This window comes from Mytilus edulis, chromosome 3, assembly GCF_963676685.1.
Source record: "Mytilus edulis chromosome 3, xbMytEdul2.2, whole genome shotgun sequence".
Classification (NCBI taxonomy): Eukaryota; Metazoa; Mollusca; class Bivalvia; order Mytilida; family Mytilidae; genus Mytilus; species Mytilus edulis.
Window position 1 is genome coordinate 35,066,139 of NC_092346.1, and position 13,572 is coordinate 35,079,710.

Consider the following 13,572-nt stretch of genomic DNA (forward strand, 5'->3'; position numbering starts at 1 on the left):
TAGTTTGGAGCTTTCAAAGAATCGATAATATTGACATCATATAAAGTCTTTATGATTATTATATTTGCAACTTTATGATTGTTGTATGATATTATGTAGTTTACGTATTATATATTTTAATGAAGTCATTATTAATAAATGTAGATGTAACATTTATTATATACCGTTTGTAAGGTAAACCAGTATTGAATACAAACACACAGATACACGTAAATTTCAAAGCACTCTCCGATTTAGTATAGAGTTAAAGGTCAAGCATTTGTAAAAGTACACGTGACACCCGATGTCAATTTCATTGAATGTAAACATTGAACATTCTCTACTTGCAATACATTTTACTTGCTACTTAGTTAATAACTTTCAACTATACTATTTATTATATTTCTGTATTATATAACCTGTGATAGTCGTAAACGTATATATATTTATGTTATATGAAATAGCTTGTTATTTATATATGTTGTATAATTGCTATTTCAGACTTGTTATTTATATACTGGTACAATAAAGAATCAGAACCTTAAGCTCTCATTGGTGTTATTCCTAACGCATAGAAAACCACCTACTACACTTCTACAATGAATTAATCATCATGCCTCTGTGTTCTATATAGGTATAGTCGCATTTGTCATCTTTTCTTATGATTATTCAGTTTGTGTTATTTTTGGGAGGAAAATGAAAATAAAGGTGTCAGACCACCAATTAAAAATCTCTGTCTGTTCAACCGAATCTTGCAATTTTCACAGCTATCTTAATATTTTACCTTAAGTTTAACTTCAAGGAAACCAGGTATATCCTGAATTGTACATGTATCACCTTTCTACATGCCAATTTTCAACCAATGTTTAAAGTCTTATATGAAATTTCTGATCTTGAAAACACAGGTACTACCAAAATAACTCCCTGTTTTCTTGAAATCTTAAATTAGTGTACTATGTAGCGCATTAATCCTGAATTTTTAACGCAAACTCATAGACAAGTGAATTTTGACTCAGAATGGTCTAAATATATTTCCCTTTCACCAGAAGTTTCATTTCTCATATTTGTTGGTTAGTTTAAGTAAACAATGACATCAAAAGTACTATTTTGTGTCAGAGTTCAATATACTGTCGAGACCGCACTGTTTTTCCTCATCACAATTATGTAGAAATAGTGGTGAGCAACAGTGATCAACAGTTTTCACACTTGTTTTAACTGGTCGGCAGACATCCAAACTCAAACACCTGATTTTCGTTTTGAAGGTCGTCTTCATGACTTTTCGTATTCATTTTCAAAATCCTGTAGCATTTCTTCAATTTTAGCAAACAAGTTCATTCTCCTAGAAGATACATACTTTCCGTCAGATTTACCGTTGTCCCATTGAAAAGTCGCCGGTTGAAATTTTAACATTGCAAAATCTGGTCAAAGGGACGTAATTCGTACAAAACGTCGCAATATTTCGCGGAATCCGCTAGACGGCGTTCATTTACTGTTACTTGACCTTAAAACGGAAAGTACGTAATAAAATGGCGACATCAAGAGCTCAAACACATCAAACGAAGGGATAACAACTGTCATATTCCTGACATGGTACAGGAATTTCTTATGTAGAAAATGGTGGATTGAACCTGGTTTTATAGCGCGTAACCTCTCACTTGTACGACTGTCTCATCATATTCCGGTATATTTACAACGATGCGTCAACAAAACAGACAAAATAAATAAAATAGATAAAATAAATAAAATAGTCAGCAGTCATCACGGTGTTACAATCTTTAAACAAACAATTTTACAAAAAAGCACAAAAGCATCTTTCAAATTAAAAACACATTCATTGCTTCGCGTGTCTGACGTCAGAAAATTTAAACGTCACATAGGAAGAACTTTTGTCGTTCAATGTTTATTATGTTTATTCAAAACAATCAAATAATTTCACTTGGGGAATGTTAGCATACAGGGTAAAAAAATCAAAATTATGTAAGAATTAATTTCAGAAATAGACAGAGATTTAAAATTATCCTTATTGTCATAATACTTTGATCTCTTAAATATTGAAGATTTATTTTTTCAATAGTACTGAGGTATATGGAAATGTCCTTAAAGTTTGAACAATGATTCGCATTTGATATAAAAATCCTGATCTATAATTGTGTATTTGGTACCAAATAATAGGGTATTTTGTCTTTTGTGTATAATTCTGTTTACGTCGTCGCAATACCTCTCCAGTGCCAAATCGTTGGGAGATAATTTATTTGCACATTTACTTTTATCATATGCATCTCTAGTTTTAAAACTTTATAATCAACTTTGATATTTTACTTCCATTTTTTGTGAAAAATTGTTATCTCTGCACATAATACTGATTTCCATTCTTAATAAACGCGCTTCAAGCACTGTGTTTCTAATACCATGTGACATTATATGTATTTGTTTATTCACGTGCTTCTAATACCATGTGACATTGTTTGCATTTGGTTATTCACATGACACAGTAGATAACAAAGAGATCATCTTTTGGTAAGTATATATTTCATACCTTGTCTAATTCATTTATTTATAACTCTTATTTAATCGCATATTTTTGTAATTTTACAATATTATCATTACCCTAATTTTTATATTCAACTTCCTTATTACTTCCTTCTTCTGCATGTTATGGATACATTCGTCATACTACCGCATTATATATAGGGAAAATGGTACTATTATTTCTGCCATAGGCGACAATACTAGGTGTAACACCACCAGTGATTTTCCCCAATTAGTCTTTGTTAAATTTCTATTTTTCAAAAAATTGTGCAGAATTATCTTTGTTTTAAATAAAGAAATACTTGGCATGAGTAAAGTTTTATCCTGTCCAGTACTATAGAAAAAATTTCAAATAACATTTCATTGCATATAAGAAAATAACCATCACTGGAAATTAACCAATCAAATTTCCCCCCTTATTTAACATGTGGACAAGCTTTAGGAACCATGTAAGCTTCCAAAGTTTCCAAAATATTCTATAGTAATCCCAGATCAAAAAAGAATGGTGCTCTAAAATACCCAAGATATATGTTTTTAGACACAGAAAATGTTTTACTGCAATAAAATGTAGGATTAAATTACCTACAACTGTCAAATTCATGGGAATAATTTTTTTCGACCTATTTTCGTTTACAACCAGATGTGACGTACCGTGATTTGGTGGTATTACACCTAATAACATTTTCTAAATTTACCATTTTTATAATACAAACCTGGATACAACAGTTATGTGTGGTGTTAGTACTTTATTATTCTGTTTTTAAAAATTGAAGCCAAATAGTATAATGACCAACTTCCGACGGAGCTTGTGTATGCTATACATGCCCACTGTCATTTTAAACCAAATTTATAAAATTTTGGGAGTCTTTTCGAATAATTCTCAAGAGAATATTTCAATTGGTTTCAAAAATATTGTGTAAATATACACACAGCGGTTATTCATAGATAAATAAAATATATTCTACCCTTAAAATCCAACCACAGCTCTCCTCAGTTGACTTTCTTCACCTGTCTGGGGTACACAAAAGTCCAACCTAGTGCTGGGAAAATGTAATAGTATCGTTTCCTAAATAAATGTTGTCTTACGTGCGATTATACCACACCTTGAAGTTTCTCATCCTTGATTAAAAAAAATAAAGAATTCACAAAAAGATATTAGTGACAAAACTAAAAAGAATTAACTGAGAATCCTAATTTGATATATATTGAGCAAGAAAAGAAAGGCATTTGTTTTATGATTATTTTTAATTATTTTCTTTATAAAAAAATGTTTAAAACATAATCAGTGATAGAAAAGAGGGACAAAAGATACCACAGGGACAGTTAAACTCATAGATAAAAAATAAACTGACAACACTATGGACAAAAATAAATAGACAAACAGACAAATAATAGTACAGAAAACTAAAGACTAAGCAATATGAACCTCTCCAAAAACTGGGGGTGATCTCAGGTGCTCCGGAAGGGTAAGCAGATCCTGCTCCCGTCGTGTTGCTTATGTTATTACAAATCCGGTAAATAGTCTAATTCGGTATGTCACATTCGTGAAAAGGGAAGGGTATTGTAGTTACGACAGAATAAATATCCGATATCATCAGTGAAACGTTTATTCCATAAACATTACATGCATGGGTCGCGTTTTATTTTTAAAATATATATTAAAAAGAGGATCGAAAATTTCACATCCTATTTTTAACGGTTTAAAATTCCGTTTAATTTCTAAAGAAGATAGTCTCCATTAGAATAAATGAAGAACAGTAAATGTGTATGTTAAAATACAACAAAGTGCCATAAATGCATAGAATTTTCAATCAATTTACAGTGTAATTTTTTTTAAACCTTGTTACATAATATTGTTCCTTTTATTCATTACCAGATTTATTTAGAAATGGCTTCTCCAGTTCGATGTGGACCCTGTGGTCACGACGACATTAAGAAAAATGCAGAGAAATGGTGTACCGATTGCAACGAAGGATTTTGTAATGTATGCGAAAAACCACATAAATCAATGAAAATATCGAGAGACCATAATTTGATCCAAATCGGAGATTACCGTAAAATTGAAAATGTTAAGGTTCACTTAGAGTGCAAAGACCACGGGTCCAAACTTGAGATGTATTGTAAATTGCATGAAATGCCTATTTGTTTGGCATGCTTCCCAGCAAAGCACAAAAGTTGTTCAGATGACATTATTCCTCTAGCCGAAGCTGCAAAAAATGCTAAAGCATCAACTTCTCTTGCAGACTTAGAACATACTATTAACAACACAATAGAAAACATACAAGAATGTGTTAAGGACCGCGAGGCAGCTACAGAAAATATGGAAACGCAAGAAATTAGAATTAGGAAATTTATCTCCCTTACGCGGCAGATTATAAATAACCGTTTAGATCATCTGGAGAGAAAATTATTAAATGATTTGTCAACAACATATTCATCTTGCAAGTCAAAATATCAAAAGTTAACGAAAAAACTTAATACAATTGAAAAACTCATTAAACGTTTCAAGGAAGAAACATCTGAACTTAAGCGTTTCGCCCCCGACCTCCATGTGTTCCTAAGCACGCATCAGATGAACAAAGAGGTGCACGGCCAGGTAAAAGCCATACAAGAAGCCATAAGTTCCATTGATAATTATAGTGTAGACATTGAATTACACCAGGGGATTACTTCACTATTAAAAGATGTCGACTGCTTTGCTAAGATAAAAGTCGACAAAAGTACCACCAGCTTTCCATTTAAAGATGCAAAGATTGATCAAGCTCAATTACCAGCACAAATCAGAAGATCCGTTCATAATACAAGGCTGGAGTTAAGAAAGAAGATCACGATAAAGCAAAATGGAAAAAGCATGTACATTACAGGGTGTACTATTTTGTCAAATGGTAACTTATTGATTGCAGATACCTATGGACGGAATGTATTATTAGAGTATAACGATGACGGAAAATTGATCCGTGAATTACCCGTCTCTGCGAGGCCTTATTATCTCATATTAATAGATACCGATCACATCGCGGTTTCGTATGGTGCTCAAATGTATATAGAGATAATAGATTTGAATAAGACAATCGTTATCAGAAAGTTGAAATTAAAGAAAAGTTGTTGGGGAATATCATACAGTGAAGGAAAGATTTATGCTGCAGTAAGAGGTGAAGGAATCGTGGTTTTGGATACGGTAGGAACCATACTTAACACAATCAAGTGTGACATAGCGAATGTTTACAATATCACAACTAGCAAAACTAGAATCTACTATATAGATAGCAACCAAAACACTGTTTATTGTTGCAGTTCAAATGGAGAGGAAATGTGGAGTTTCAAGGATAAGTCACTTGTATCCTCTGAAGGAATTGCCGTTGATCCTGACCAGAATGTGTTTGTTGTAGGTTTAAAGTCTAATAACCTTCTGATGCTACAAGATGGTGGAAAAGTCAGTAAAACGTTACTAACTGAAGCAGATGGAATACAGGATCCAACACGCGTATTCTACAACAAAGAAAAGAGCCTCTTGCTAGTATGCAACACACAAAACAGTGTTTTTTTATTCCGTGTTATTTAGTTGCAATTCGGCTAAGGCTGACTATACAAAAGGAATACAAACGTGCACGTCTTAAATATTAGATTGATGGTTATAACGACTTTTTTCTGTGTCATGAACATATACAAAAACAGTTAACTATGCCACAAACCTAATATTGACACGTTAATGACTTTGGACAGACATTATTTGTGGTGGGGAAAATATAAAAGAAGATCTGGAGAAAACGTTAATTACGCAACACCGAATTACTAAAATAATCAAAATAAATTTTATTCTAGATTTGTAGACATAACTCGTTCAATTCGTCAAGGATGCGCAATAGCTCTGATGGTATATATTCTGCAAGCAGAACCACTTGCAGCATCAATTAGAAACAATCCTAATATATAGAAGGAATAAAACTTCCTACTAGAACTGGGGAATATATTGAAACAAAGCTTGTTGTCGCCTTGACACATTCCCCATTTCATTTCTTAATTTTATTAATATGTTTGCTGACGATACTCAACTCTTTAATAAAAGTGAGGAGTCTATCGAAGAAACATTTAAAACTTTAACACTGTACGAAAACGCTTCAGGGGCTAAAATGAATATGGAAAGGCTGTGGGTATGCATTTAGGCGAAACAAAAAACTGATATTTAACCAAATTAAATGGTCTTAGTAGTCCATCAGCTAGTTCTCAAAAGCGCTCTAGTTAAGGAGTTTGTAATACACCCCAGGGTACCGCGATTTTTTTTTTTATAGAATTCAACTTCATTATTTTATTGATTAAATACAAGGTGTTACACTAAAACAAAGTGTCCAAAAGAGGTTTAAAATGGTCAATGGTCCCCTCATTTAGCAATCACGACTAAGTAATTTTTAAATTATTTTTTTAATATAAAGCGATTAAAAAAAAATTAAAGCATAGGTGTAAACAACTAAAACAGATACAAAATTATCATATTTAATGTAACTCTGAAGATTTTTTGTTTAAAAAAAAAAAGTGTTTTTTTTTATTACAAACAATCCGATTTTTTGGGTTAAAATTAAGGCATATTTTCTCCTTTCATAAAGAAATTTGTTATACAATCACCCGTTTAGTTAATTAAACTTTAGAATTAATCATTATGCAATGTTTAAAGTCATAAGAAACCTCAAATAAAAAAAAAATATGCATATGTTTTTTATAACTAAATGGATAGTTTTCATTATACAACTTATGTAAATATACTTTTTTCTGAGGAAAATTCTTTAATTTGTCCACATTTAGAAGAAGTTTACTTATTTTTAATTGCTTGCTTCCAGGAAGCAATTCGCCGACAGATTTTCCGTATGCATAGTGACCCGAGCGTAACCCTCCTCGTAAAAATCCGGTGACCGCAATACGCATGGATCTGTCATTGAAATAAACAAATATCTGATTATACATGTTAAACACGTGCTCAATACCCATGCTTTTTGTGATTTGTTTACTATAAGGTGACAATCGGTAAAACTCGGCTTCAAAACACGACATTTAATGAGCAGCCATATTTTTTAAATCATAACAAACAGAGAGAAAAAAAATTGACGATTATATGATATATTTGCGATAATAATGATAAAATCGTGCACAGAGGACTAAGTTTATGATATATACATGCATTGGTTCAAGAATTGGATAAACATTATTTTTCACCACTCACTCGTTTCATATGACTTTAAATCATTTGCAGTATTTATATATCGTCTAAAATATGAAATATTTAATAAAATATATGTACTTGCAAATACTCGTGAAATACCGGAAATCATCAAATTACCGTCTTTGATTCAGTATACAACATGTACAATGAATTCACACATAAGCATTATCAATTTGCAACTGAAAACAAACATTTAATTGTCGATTTATGATGTTTTTGTGAGACAAATTATTTTATAAAGTGAATGTGGAACGAAATATTTATGAAAAGTACAAATTAAGGTGTTTTTTTTTTGCGTTCAGAAAAGGTGCACTCTATCGAACTCAATAAAAGTGTGCTTGATAACATGTTGTGTTTTAGCTATGTAGTGATTGGCTTTCTGCAAGATTGGTAGTGGAGTTGTTAATAAGTCCATCGGATTTTTCAGCAATCCTGCATAAAAGGTTTGTTACGTCTTTTATAATGTGCTGCTCAACATTACTGTAAGCTATCGTGGTTCCAAGACAAGACAAGACAAGACAATTTTATTCTTTAAAACCACTGTATACGCATTGGTACAAAGAATGAAATAATAATACATAGTATACAAAATAAAGTGTGCACATGACAAGCGAGCCTGTTCTTGGGCTGAAACAGATGCCCCTCACTCCAATAATCAATTAACTGTTCTTCAACTGCAATACCTGAATCAGATGTGTTGGTAGATATTTGTAGAGATGTATTATCCTCATTTGTAGTTTGGAGCTGTTGATTTTTTGCCCGACAAAAATCAGAACATTGGCTATGGTTGCCAAAAACATGGTGAACAGAATTCTTTATGTCATGTGTTAGTTTTCTTATGGCATTAAATTTATCTGTTTTTTTGTCCTTTAGATCTCTGGAGCGGACACGTATCGCACATCTGTGTGCACTTGCAAGTCGCACTCGAGTATTTTTTGTCAAATGATGTTTCCCTTTATAAAGTGGATTATCTGTTACCAATTTTTCTAGGTTTTATCTGAAACATTTACAAAGGTGATTTGCACACTCCTCTTTTAAAACAGACCGTCCCCAACCTGGTACTTCCTCTCTGATTCTAGCAAAAACAGAGGAATCCCCATCCCCTACCAGTCTCATATTTCTAAGTCCCTGTTTTTTTTTCGGCCTCACGAAACCCTTCTAGTATTATGTCACCCTCCATCGACTGACTGTCTTGATCCCAATTTTTGAAGCAAGTATGAGGTGTACTATCATTTTTGTTACAGATGTAGCAATTTTTGTTTCGAACTCCAATGTGTAAAATTTTTTTTGTTTCTTTACCAATAATTATAGCTACACCACAAGCTGCATTGTACGAATGTTTATGTGTTCTTTTGGACTACCCATCATCCGCTACAACTGTAATTGCTGGAATTTCTTCATGGAAATCATTTCTTTCAATAGCTAGACGCCTCTCTTCTTGGCCTGCAATCATCATCTCTTTATCTAGAACGCTATGCCACCAATTGCCTATCTCTGTTTCAATTGCGCCAAAAGACGGCTGCAATAACCCTTGTGAATTTAAAGTTGCTAAAAACTCATTAAGGTGAGCTGGGCCATTGCCGGTCACCATACTGCCCCAAACTGCACGTACATTAATGTCATATCGTTTAGATCCTGGGACCTTTGGACTGGTTTCAAGTTTAAATTTCTGTAAACATCCCATGCACTTAGCCAACATAACAGTAGCCAAACCCAGCGAACGCACCTCTGTCTCTAATCTAATTGGTGCCTTCCCTTCCTTAGTCAAGCTTATTGCACCAGCACATAAACATGCATGCAAAGTTATATCAGATATGTGTGCTTGTAGACAGTCTAAATTCATAACCTGATAACCCTTTGCAATTGGCAAGTTGTTTTTTACTTTTCGAATCTTAAGCTTCAAGTCACAACCAGTTGAGAATGTTGTATAAATTTCTTTGTTTCTATACAGTGATTTGTTATTGAAACGTTTGTTTATTTTGTGTATTTTCAACTTCAAAATGTGTTTTCTTCCGTTTCTCTGCCTTTTAATTTCATAAACTGGTCTACCAAAATGTTTTACTCTTTTACTCTTTTAAATCTTCTGTGTCTCCCTAGACCTCTACCAAAAATGCGACCTTTCTTGTATTTGCTTCATATATATATATTGTTGCAATTCAATCTGTATCAGTGTTTCTTTCTGCTTTCCTTAGATTTTTGTTTTATATGTTCCTCTAATAAAACTTATAATTTTTACTTTTACTTCGTATTAGAGTTAACCGTAAAATATTATGTAAATCATTTAATAACTATGCATTTTATATTAAAATAAACTTCTTTGTATCAAAACCAACGTTGTATTATTCAAAATTTCAATATTATAGATTTTCCATAATTCGAAACCGCGGATTAATTTGAACTTCTACTTTCGGTTTCTAAAGGTATGAACAACTGTAAACAAATGTTGATTTTAAGATAAAAAAAAAAAGGTAAATGTTTTAACAAATTAATGTTATGGACACGCAATACAATATTAGATTTAAGAAAAATCATAATAAAGAGGGACCAAAGCTAGGGATTTCTAATGCATGCTGGAAATTCAACGCCATATTGAAACTTAAAAATGGCGCCCTTAATTTTTCGTACAGCAGTCAAACAATTTAGTAGAACTGTTTAACAGATAATTGACATGCATTTGAAATGCTAGCTTGTACTTCATAAAAACTACACCCATACATTGTACGATACTGGGCAAGGAAAAGTGCTATTTATGAATTTATTGGGAAAATGTGTGTTGGAAAGTGCAATTTTCAACTTTTAAAATCAGAATTACGTATTTTTTTTTTTAATTTTCCAAAATCCTTTCATTACAAGTAACTTCATATTGGTGTAAATGTATGGACTTAGTATTAAGACACAAGTGTAAGAACTAACTGAGAAATTATACTTTTAATATAATGCCTCATTCGAAGAAAAATTTGACTTTAGCGGAACCTTAAACGTTGGTTGTTAAATGCACATGAAATAGTTATCAAAGGTACCTAGATTATAATTTAGTACGCCAGACGCGCGTTTCGTGTACATAAGACTCATCAGTGACGCTCATATCAAAATATTTGTAAAGCCAAACAAGTACAAAGTTGAAGAGCATTGAGAATCCAAAATTCCAAAAAGTTGTGCCAAATACGGCTAGGGTAATCTATGTCTGGGATAAGAAAATCCTTAGTTTTAAACAGGAAATTTATAAAAATGACCACATTATTGATATTCATGTCAACACAGAATGTTGACTACTGGGCTGGTGATACCCTCGGGGACGAAACGTCCACCAGCAGTGGAAAGAGCTTCAATATCCTTAAAATGTCGAGATTTGGTTGGAATGGTTAACCCTGAAACATCCGCACAAAAAGAACTTAGAAAAACTCGAATGAAGCGAGACAAAACTGATGTTATGAAATTGTTTCAGACACTGCAAAGCTGGCCAAATCCATTTGAAACATCTGAGCAGTTATATGGCTTGTTCTCGGGTTCTGTTGCTTCTTCGGAATTAATGTGCGACCTTCTAAACGCGTATGAAAAGGGAAAATTTGGTTCAGAAATTTTCATTACTGAACGGCTTATTCAAAAGTCAACCGATATCTTCAAAACAATCAAAAGAAAATCATTTTAAAAAAGGAAATAAAAGGAGAGCAGTTAATGGCTGATAAGAACAACAAAACATTGAGAGCAAATGAAAAAAAATGTCGCCTGCTTGTCATAGCCCAGACAAGATAGTTGGTTATTCAATAGGTTCTCCAGTCTGAATTAGGTCCTCTTCCAATGTCTCTTGCAAACTTTGATGGTACACATGTAATGAAAACTTAACATCTGTCCTGGATGGTCTTTTAGAAAAGGGTCATTCCTTAGGAAAGCATGTGGATATTTGATGACATGGCAGTTATTCAATCCATTACTTGGATACCTAGCACTTTTTTCGATTTGGCAATTGTTATTTTAAAAACCATCCTTTTAGTTTCGAATAGAGGTCCCGCATTGATTTTGTCACTGATTAGTATCCCACAATATCCAAAAAGAAATTAGATCGGCAGGTCCTTGGAAGGGCAAATCATTACGATAATTTCTAGACCATCACAATCGTGTTCTTGGAAATGGAAGAAATGTTTGTTAGTTGGGGGAAACAAAGTTGCTCTTGTTGAATTCTTTGGTTAGGAAAAGAGTAAACAATCCTATAGATTTACACTTGAATGTATTGATTTATTTGTATCACATGGAAGTATGTGCCACAAAATATATGTTGAAAATGAAATAGCGTAGAATGATTTTAGCTTATAATCAAACAGGAAGAAGCCGAAAACAAAATGTTTCTTCATGCAAAAACATGCAACTGACAAAAGTTACGACTCCATTGTTATAAAACCTTCTGACACTGATGTGGAAGTATTGGCTCACTATTTTCACAGTTGCATATCAATTCTAACATTGTTAGTCTGTTAGGTACATCTTCCAAATGCAGATTAATAAATGTGCAATCAATGTGTGCGAAATTTGGTGAGAATGTTTGTGGAAAACTGCCAGAATTTCACGGCAATACAGGTTGTGATTCAGTAAGTGTTTTGTCTGGTAAAGGAAAAAAAGCAAAGCATTCGGCTTTTTGACACGTTATGTGGAGTTTCAGAAGGTCTATTCCATCGTGGTGAAACCTTTGAAGAGGTTGACGAAGATTTGTCAAAACACTCGAGAGGTTTTACGTGTTCTATATATGGCTACGAAATTAAAAATATCGATGCATAAAGATCAGAACGTTTTGAATTGCAACAAAAAAAAAGATTCATTGTCATCTACTGCCCCCAACAAAAGATGCAATGTTAAAGCACATTAAACAAGCCAACTTTCAGACGAAGATTTGGAAATCTGCTCTTAAACACACACTGGTCTGTTGCCAAACAACTATGGTTGTATTGTTTAGAACGATTTGATCAGTATCAATTGGCTAGACCAATAACCAGCGTTAGATGCTTTAATAATTCTGATGTGCTGTTCGTGTAAAGCTGGTTGTGCCAACAAAAGATGTTCATGTGTTCAACACTGTGTTGAACAGATAGCTGTATGTTTATGGTCGAAAGCTTGTAGATATAAGGATTATCAAATCGTTGATATTGCTAACGATGACGACGAATATGATGGAAATGATGATAATGATAATTCAGTAGGTACAGGTGACCAAACTAATGATGATTCTATGGATTGACCTTCTGCGTGACCTTAAAATGTAGTGATTCGGTTGTTAAAAATATTTTAAAAAATAGAGCTCTAGAAATTGTGACAGTTTTGTGTGTTTTAATATGTGAGGTATTTCATGAATGTGATGTATCAACAGCCTTTAGTTACTTTATGCTCTATGTTTCAATGTAAATAAAATATACCATTTTATGAAGAGAATTAGTACGTAAGCTTCTTTTCATTCAAAATCATTTTGGAAATTACCCTCCTCCTTTTTTCTTGGTCCTCTACGGTTTTAAAATTAATTAAAAATTAGCCTGCGTTTTAATAAGATATGATTTGTTCCATTTAATAAAAAGAATAGTACTGAATAATTGGTTATTTTTACATTTTTCTGAAAATATGTGCAAAATAAAAGTTTTGATATACCCTTAAATAAGACCCCTTTTAACCCCTTTTGGACACTTTTTCAAAAGTCTAACACCTCTTAAAATATTCTTCATATATTACTCTTTAAATTTGTAACAAAAAATTGCGGTACCCTGGGGTGTAACACAGAATTGAAATTTTGCCCTACCAGCTGATGGACTATAGCGGACTGTGAAATCATTAGAGGTACAACATGGATATGGGGTGGACGCAGATCAAATTTG

The 13,572-nt window shown here is 32.8% G+C and overlaps 1 protein-coding gene across 1 annotated transcript; it reads left to right on the plus strand.

Moving 5' to 3' along the window:
- The first annotated feature begins 2,390 nt into the window (after positions 1 to 2,390).
- Positions 2,391 to 6,771, plus strand: LOC139516328 (uncharacterized). Its single transcript, XM_071306374.1, has 2 exons — positions 2,391 to 2,496; positions 4,385 to 6,771. Exon 2 carries the CDS (start codon positions 4,397 to 4,399, stop codon positions 6,068 to 6,070), a length of 1,674 nt encoding a protein of 557 aa, XP_071162475.1. The 5' UTR covers positions 2,391 to 2,496; positions 4,385 to 4,396; the 3' UTR covers positions 6,071 to 6,771.
- The last annotated feature ends 6,801 nt before the right edge of the window (positions 6,772 to 13,572 follow it).

Excerpts from the sequence above, each read along its gene's own strand:
- LOC139516328 (XM_071306374.1), top strand. The coding sequence starts at position 4,397 with ATGGCTTCTCCAGTTCGATGTGGACCCTGTGGTCACGACGACATTAAG.